This window comes from Emydura macquarii, unplaced genomic scaffold (assembly GCF_026122565.2).
Source record: "Emydura macquarii macquarii isolate MOO-44397 ecotype Brisbane River unplaced genomic scaffold, CSIRO-AGI_Emac_v2 contig_1253, whole genome shotgun sequence".
Classification (NCBI taxonomy): Eukaryota; Metazoa; Chordata; order Testudines; family Chelidae; genus Emydura; species Emydura macquarii.
In genome coordinates, this window is record NW_027131390.1 from 54,013,382 (window position 1) to 54,022,162 (window position 8,781).

At 40.1% G+C, this 8,781-nt stretch overlaps 1 protein-coding gene across 3 annotated transcripts in view; it reads left to right on the forward strand.

Moving 5' to 3' along the window:
• NDUFS1 (NADH:ubiquinone oxidoreductase core subunit S1) overlaps positions 1-6,462 on the forward strand; it is a 31,803-nt gene extending 25,341 nt beyond the window's left edge. For all 3 annotated transcript variants that reach the window (XM_067548825.1, XM_067548826.1, XM_067548827.1), the window contains 5 exons: positions 1,017-1,171; positions 3,204-3,379; positions 4,714-4,848; positions 5,030-5,102; positions 5,580-6,462. In XM_067548825.1, coding sequence (XP_067404926.1) covers positions 1,017-1,171; positions 3,204-3,379; positions 4,714-4,848; positions 5,030-5,102; positions 5,580-5,671 — 631 coding nt within the window. In that variant the 3' untranslated portion in view covers positions 5,672-6,462. The remainder of the gene's footprint in view (positions 1-1,016; positions 1,172-3,203; positions 3,380-4,713; positions 4,849-5,029; positions 5,103-5,579) is intronic.
• Positions 6,463-8,781: the final 2,319 nt, after the last annotated feature.

Sequence of the window (8,781 nt, forward strand, 5' to 3'; positions counted from 1 at the left end):
CAAAAGAGCTCCAAGGTCTAAAGGTCAGTTTCCTTGCTTTTAAAAACAGTATTTGGAAATTCCATAGAGGGATCATTCCATATAAGGAGGACAAGCTGTGCATTTTCCCAAAAGGGGTAGCAATATTAGCACAGCCTCCAAAACTGTCCAAAAAAAATTACTGATCCAAGCTTAAATCTACTTTTCCCAGCATTACCCTGTTAACAAAAAAAAGCAAAGCTAAATCTACTCCTCTTCATCATGGGTGAGTAGATTAAAGCAAGGCTACATTAATGGGACAGAGTCAACTTAAAAATCATGTTTCTCTTTGCAATGTGTTTGTCTACTATTACAAGTAACACCTAAGATTACCATAAATGTAAGAGCAGACCATTTTTTTTCAGTTTAATGTATTTGACAAAACTTTTGTATAGAGCAAGTTACCTGTTTTTTGGGGGTGAAGGGGGAGGCCATTCACAGAGAATTTTTAAGAAGTGATTATAAAGCGACATTTTGCATATTACAGAAACTCTCTTTAACTAGAGCTAACCAGAAAACAAGAATTCAGTTATGAAACTTTGTGGTATTGACACTTTTGTTCCACATTGGGGCAAAACAGATCTTTTGCTCTGTTTTTTGTGAAAAATTTTGAGTCCCACTTCAAAACAGCTAAAAAGGTACTCACCTGGGATGTGTGGGAAGAACCACGTTCAAGTCCCTGCACTGCCTGATCCAGAAGAGACTTGAATCTAGGTCTCCCACATCCCAGGTGAGTGCTCTAACCACTGGGGTCTCTGTCTTGTTATGATCTAGACATGAGAAACCTTCCTAACAAGTTTCATTAAAACGACTCAGTTTCTGTTTTTCAACTAGTCAGTATTTTCCAACAAACATTCCATCAAATTCCAGACTAGCTGCTTTTAGTTGTTTTAAAAAAAAAAAAAAAAAAGTCAAATTGAGGTGTATGTCCTTTTAAAAAGGGGAGAGAGGAACCTGTCATTTTATATAATCTGTAATAAGTCTGTCTGTCATTGCAGGGTTGCAAGCCAGGTAGCTGCTTTGGATCTGGGTTTCAAACCGGGAGTGGATGCAATCCGGAAGAACCCCCCTAAAGTACTATATCTGTTGGGGGCAGATGCAGGTTGCATAACACGTAAAGATTTGCCAAAGGATTGCATTATCATCTATCAGGGTAACTAGAACAAATAATTCAAGAAATACTACCTCAAAACTTAAAGAAACAATCTAACTAGTGGGACATAATAATTATTAATAACTTTTTGATAAATTCTACCCTCCAAGTAAATGTTTCTTAATTTTTATTATCCGCTTTAGTGCAAAATATTTTCAAACTTAATGTGTTCACACTGCACTGACATTGCTCCTTCTCACCCATTGGGAAATGGAAAAAATGTTTGAACTTAAGTGCTACAGGCTGTATTGACTGTTTCATATTTTAGGAAAGCAAACCCTCCTGTGGACTGGATACCTGAGGCTATATGTTCCAGAGGGGTAGCCGTATTAGTCTGTATGCAGCAAAAACAACGAGAGTCCTGTAGCACCTTAAAGACTAACAAATCTTTCGTGGGCTGTAACCCACTTCATCAGATGCATGAAGTGGAAACCACAGATAGGGGGTGTATATATATACATCCAAGGGTAAGGAATGTAATAATGGGGAGGGCTAGTGCTAACAAAGTCAGTTCAGTACGGTAGATGAGGTCTATTCACAACCGTTGATTAGAAGGTGAGAATGTGTGAACAGAGACAACTTCTTGTAATAAGATAACCATTCCAAGTCCCTATTCAGACCATCTTGTGTCACATTTGCATAGGAGTTCTAGCTCTGCAGTTTCTCGCTGAAGTCTGTTTTTGAAGTTCTTTTGTTGAAGAATGGCAACTTTCAAGTCAGCTGCAGAGTGTCCTGGGAGATTAAAGTGCTCTCCTACTGTCTTATGGATGTTACCATTTTTTATGTCTGATTTGTGTCCATTTATTCTTTTGCATAGTGACAGACCAGTTTGGCCAATGTACATGGCAGAAGGGCATTGCTGGCACATGATAGCATATATTAAATTAGTAGATGTGCAGGTGAATGAGCTGTAGTGGCTTGTAGAATGTGGCGTTGGCGAGTTATCTGGCAGCCGGATTTGCACCGATCCCTCAGACAGAGACAAACACCTACAGGATCTCCATAAAACATTCTTAAAACTACAGTACCCACCTAGGGAGGTGAAGCGACAAGTTGACAGAGCCAGACGTGTACCCAGAAGTCACCTACTACAGGACAGACTCAACAAAGATAACAACAGAACACCACTGGCCATCACCTACAGCCCCCAGCTAAAATCTCTCCAACACATCATTAAGGATCTACAGCTATCTTAGAAGATGATCCCTCACTCGTGAGAGGCAGGCCTATCCTTGCTTACAGACAGCCCCCCCAACCTGAAGCAAATACTCACCAGCAACCTTATACCATACAACAAGAACACTAACCCAGGAACCTCTCTCTGCAGCAAACCCCGTTGCCAACTCTGCCTGCACATCGACTCTAGTGACGCCATCACAGGTCCTATCCACATCAGCCACACCATCAGGAGCTCATTCAGACATAAAAAATAACATGATATACCCCTTATCTGTGGTTTCCACTTCATGCATCTGACGAAGTGTGTTGCAGCCCACGAAAGCTTATGCCTGCAGAAATTTGTTAGTCTTTAAGGTGCTACAGGACTCTCATTGTTTTTGCTGAGGCTATATGTAAAGAAATACAAATTGGTTTACCCTCTCAGTCCTAGTGTCAAATCCAGTGATTAAAAACTGCTACTAGTGGAAGGCTGTTCTCATCCATGTAACAAAAGTAGTAATCACCAATGATCTAGATACCCATGTCATCCCACAGCAACTTCAACAGAGGCCAAGAATCTAGTATATAATGGTAGTTCAATCTCCATTTTTGACACTGGTTGTGGTCCCTTCTGAACGATGCTGCTTGTGTTAATGGACAAGTAGGACTTTAATCTCCAGGGTTGTCAGTCTTTCATTAACACTAAATTTACTCAAGCAAAATTTCAGAAGAAAAATTCCTTTAAGAGGAATACAGTAGCTCTGAGTTCATACAACATTCCTCTTGAATTATGCTTACAGATGCCCTATACAGTTATTCCTGTGTGGCTTCCTATCCAAACTTGGCTTTCCTCTTCCCATATTTTTTTCCTCAGGACATCATGGTGATGTGGGAGCTCCCATGGCTGATATTATTCTCCCAGGAGCAGCTTACACAGAGAAGTCTGCAACCTATGTGAACACTGAGGGCAGGGCCCAGCAGACAAAAGTAGCAGTAACACCTCCTGGCATGGCAAGAGAGGACTGGAAAATTATTAGAGCCATCTCTGAGGTACTGTAACTATATTAGAAATAGATGCGTCTAGTAAGAATCTAAATGGAGCTTGCTTACAGTAACTTTTAGAATGCAGATTTGTGTTCAGGAATGTGGTATAGAGTCCTGCATGGATACAAATATGTGGATCCGCATCTGTGAAAATAAACTTCTATCCAATCTGCAATCTGCCCGCCCTCTTTTAGATGTATCTGTATCCCCACTGCCAATCAGCTGCTTGCAGCCAGCTTCCTCCCATCAGCTATTCGGCCTCCCCAGCTGCCCCAAACAGCTGTTCTGTTCCTGCTGTGCCTGGGGTCAGCAGTTGCTCCCCCCCCACCCCAGAAGTCCCAGAAAATCTATCCATGACCTCCAGTGATCATCTAATACACAAAAAATGGTCCACAAATATCTGCATCCGCATTCGGGGATGTGAATATCCCTGGATATAAAAGCGGATATCCGTGGATTTGCAGGGCTCTAGTATAAAGTCTCCTGGGAATATGGGCAGGACTGAATTAACATGAAGCAACACTGCCTTTCTTATGTCTGTAGGGTAAATGGGATTGTTTTTTCTACTTTGAGATTTTGACGTTAATATTGTAGCTTCTAGATACACTGTGAGACTGTACAATGGATGACTCGTAACGGCAGCAAATTCTGTTAGCCAAGGCAGGATTCCTAGAGCAACCTGGTGGACAGACTGGGGGCATGTTTTGCTGCTTCCCAGAAAAGGAACAGTGTGGACCTCCTGAGAGAGTGTGCTGATAACATCTTGTAGGGTTGAACACATCCTAACTGGCCCTAGGGGAGGTGGTTTATCAACCTCAGTCTCTTATAGTGCTGTCTTGAATGCTGTAGAGCAGTGGCTCTCAACCTTTTTTCATTTGTGGAACCCTAAATTTCTACTGGAGGTGCAGACCCCTTTTGAAATCATACGCAAAATCTGTGGACCTCGGGATCCAAATCACAGGCTGATAATAACCTTTTGTGGATCTCTTAGATGTAGTCTGTAGACCCCCAGGGGTCTGTGGGCCACAGGTTGAGAACCACTGCTGTAGAGAGAGCTGGCTATATTGCTTGCATGGGAGAGGAGGAGCCACACCTTTCCTTCCCCTCTTCCTTGGGCAGAAAACTTATCCAGATATCTTAATTACTGGCATCAAGAGATCAACATAATAAGTTGCAAATCAAGCACAAGACTAGCAGTTTAATCATTCATTCCTCAAATTAGAGTAGCCTTTTTTCTTGCTTCATTGTAGATATTTTAAGTTTTTAAACTAACTCAAATATGTATTGACCAGAGCACTAGATTTAATGGAGTCTTGTGGCTTTTTTTTTATTTTTTAAAGCTAACAGGTGTGACACTCCCTTATGATAACCTCTCTCAAGTAAGGAACAGATTGGAAGAAGTATCTCCTAACCTGGTCCGATATGATGATGTAGAGCAAGCTAACTACTTCAGCCAGGCAAATGAGCTCTCCAAGGTATTGAACATTTAAGCCATGAACATCAAGTATGTAAGAGGCTTGCTTATGTGTATTACTATTAGCTCACACTGCAGTGTACAGAAGGAGAGCTTGGTCAAACAAGTACTGTGGTAACACAGTCCTGCCCACAGGTGATTTCTTAAATCCGCTGATATACCTCCTTTCTTTCCCATTGCAGCTAGTGAATCAGCAGCTTCTTGCTGACCCTCTTGTTTCACCTCAGCTCACAATTAGAGACTTTTATATGACAGGTATGTGGTCACAGCCCTTACTTGATGAAAGTAGAATTTTATTAACATCTCACTGTTTTAGCTTTGCTTTATTCCATTAGTGCTACATTATAACACACAGATGCATAATTAATTATTCTAAAGGTGCTTCTAGAAAATTAAGACCCCTTAAAGGGACACCAGGGTGCATCATGCTTCTGTCTAGAAAACTTTGTACCCTCTGTTCTGACATGAGACATCAAAGATCAGAGGGGCTGAATTTTACAGATTTATAATCCTTATTCTGCCAAAATTCCCAATGAGATCAATGGAAACTTGCCAAAGGAAGGGTTGCAGAATTTGACCCTATATCTTCAACTGAGTGTGTGTGGGGTTTTTATGTTCTCAGTTGAAGATTTTTAGTAAGCATGGGGTTTTATGGCTATAGATCTCTCTCTAGAATAATTGGTTGTGTATATCTGAAATGAACACTCAATGCCAAAATGTATGTCTTTGCAGATCCAATCAGTAGAGCATCCCAGACAATGGCCAAGTGTGTGAAAGCAGTCATTGAAGGTGCTCAGGCAGTAGAAGAGCCGTCCATCTGCTGAAGAATGTAATCACACAGCTACCAAAAACTACCAGAATATCTGATGGAATGTTGCTATGACTAACTTTCAAAAAACAATTTAGTGGTATTACACTTTATGGTCACATCTTCATAAAAATAGTTCAGGTAGCCTATTGGAGGGCTATCAGTGTGCTTGTAAATTAAATGAGAAACTCTTATTTACTGGATCTAGAAAACTATGCATACAGTGATGGTGTACAAACATGGTAGATTATTAAGTTTATTTCCTATGTAAATGGTTTATATGGCTTGTGATTCTCTTACACAAAAATAAAGATTTAAACATAAATCTTTTTAAAACAAGTTTTTAAAGTAACAAAACTACTGGAAACCAACCTTCACTTCCAGTGCATCTAGAAATCTCAGTTAAGTTTTAAACATCCCTTGAAGTTGCAAAGATTCTACCATTATATACAGAAAGCAAAAAACATGTATTACCACCGAGTGACATCTCCTTTCTATTCATTAATTTACAACTCTCAGTGCTAAGAACTAATATGTTTGCTGATATTTGTATTCTTTCATTTGGACAAGCTAGGAAAATACCTCACTTGCAAGAAATAAAATCTGTATGGCACCCCTTTCTTAGGAAAATTAAGTGGAAATTTACCATAAAGACCTCTCAGAACAAAACCTAAATCTCTTGCCATGAAGGAGGTTGCAGTGGGTAGAGACGGGCTCCTTACTAGAGTACTTTAAATCTGGACTTGATCTCTTTTCTCCCTGTATTTCTTAATTCTGTTATAGAAGCAATAAAAGATGTAACTTCAAGTGTTAAGTTGCTTTAACTTAACTTAAACCCTACCCTCCCCAAACTGTCAGTTTACAAGGTAAAGGAGGGTTTGCACAATCTGAAAACAAATAGCATGCTAGTTTTAAAAAAAAACAGACTGCAAGTCAGTGTTTTTCTACATACTTCACATACACGTCCAAGACTGAAACATATTTTGTCAGCAAAAGTACTGGGGTAAGAGGCAAAGTCCTTGTAATGCCGACAGGAATTTGCAGCAGTTTGGGCAACAAGTTATGTATCCTGTCCTGTAGTTTACTGTGTGCAGACTGAATTGCTTTCAAAGGATATGTCTGCAGGGGGATAAAATACTCACAGCTGGCCACATTATCTGACTCTGGCTGCAGGGCCAAAAATTCTGTGTGGATGCTCAGGCTGGAACCCGAGCTCTGGGATCCTCCACCCCCACAAAGTCCTACAGCTTGGGCTGCAGCCTGAGCCCGAATATCTACACAGCAAAGTCCAAGCCCCATGAGCCTGAGGCAGCTGACCTGGGCCAGCCGCAGCCACACCATGGGGCTTTTATCCCCAGCAGACATATCCTTATAGGAATAGCTCTATATTCCTTCTGAGCCAAGGATAAAATCATGTTGGTTATGTAGAACAGTGAGAGTCCTGTGGCACCTTAGAGACTAACAAATTTATTTGGGCATAAGCTTTCATGGGCAGAAACCCACTTCACCAGATGTAGTAAGTTTCAAACTATTATATGTTCATCTGGAGTGAGGTTTGTTTTTTTTTGTTTTTTCTTCCCCAAAGTCACCTAAGTGACTTTTGAAAATTTCATCCCCTGCTTGTGCAGTATGGAAGCTTGTAAGTCTTTAAAGGAGAAGATAACACTACATAAGTTCATGTTCAGCAGATTCTTAGAATAAAACAGCTCTAGGAAAGGCATGAACAATCCTACTTCTAGCATTGACTCTAAAGCCCCATGCTATTACTCAAAACCAGATTAAAAAAGGGAGTAATTTTACATGGAGTTGCTTGTCCATTTGCACTAGCAAAATAGGCATGCAACAGCTAGAAGTAAGTGCTTATGAGTGCTCTACATTTCTTTCCCTGCCAAATGAATGATAACAGAGCTGTGTTCTACCCATAAACTTTGAAATGGTCACCAGTAAGAGCTCTAATGACTGTCTGTGTTCAAATGTTTTTCTTTTCTCTTGCTTGTTCTATCAATGATTTTTGGGGTGTGTTTCAAAAGATGTAGAAATACATTAAAATGCCTCCTAGTTCCACTCAAAAATGGTGGTAGTCCCTGCACTGTGTAATGTGCATCAACTGCTACAGCAAGAAAATCACTTTCTTTTATAGTTGTAAAATGTAGCTTTTTTGTTAGGGTTTTGGGGGGGGGGGGGGGGGTGGAAACATAAAGGGAAGGAGGGAGAAAGCACAAACCAAACTCGTATATCCTACAGTAGTCTCTAACTCACAAACACATCAGACAATACAGAGCAGAAAGATAGATAACTAAGGTCTAGTAAAACTGCTGTTCCTAGTGCTCCTCAGTTGCTAAGGAAGTTTATATCCCTTGGCATTAAAGGGACAAAATTGGATTAAAAATACTTCAAATTGTGTCATTATTTTACTAATACAATATTATAAGTAAAATAATTTAAATCAATCTATTTTTCTATTTTGCAGTTCATAGATGATAGTTGCAGTAAGTAAACTGGATGGTCACTTCTTCATACACAATAGCAATACTACCATGGTTGGGAAACAAACTGCACAATAATCTTTAATCAATTTTTTCTGAATATTATTAATGTGTAAAAAGAATTTAACCAATAGAAATACTATTTTATTACAACCATGCAGCAAGTTACAGATCACAAGGTTTAACTCAAATTTTCCATCAAAATTTAAAAAGTCAAAATATTTCTTAATAGTTTGTAAAGCTTAGTTTAGGTACAAACAGAAGATTTGTTCTGCGAGTACCTGCTTATGTCCATTCCATTATAGCTGTGTGCACACCTCTGTGCACGGTTACCCAGAACTTTTTTCCCCTTAGCAGATCCCGTAGGGCTGGCTCCAGTGCCCTCTGGAGTCCCGCACACATGCAGCAGCATATGAGGCGCTGCTGGCCCTACACCCCCTCAGTGCCTTCTTGCCGCCCGTGATGGTTACTTGAACTGCCTGTGCTTGCACAAGTGCTTAATTCCCCATGTTTTAAACTTTAAATAAGGATTTTTTGTGTTAACTAGCTAGTTAGATTAATAACTGTTGTAGTGGTAGTTAGAGACTTTGAGATAGTCTAGCTGAGACTTTACAGGGAGCAGGTATGCTCTGGTGTCATG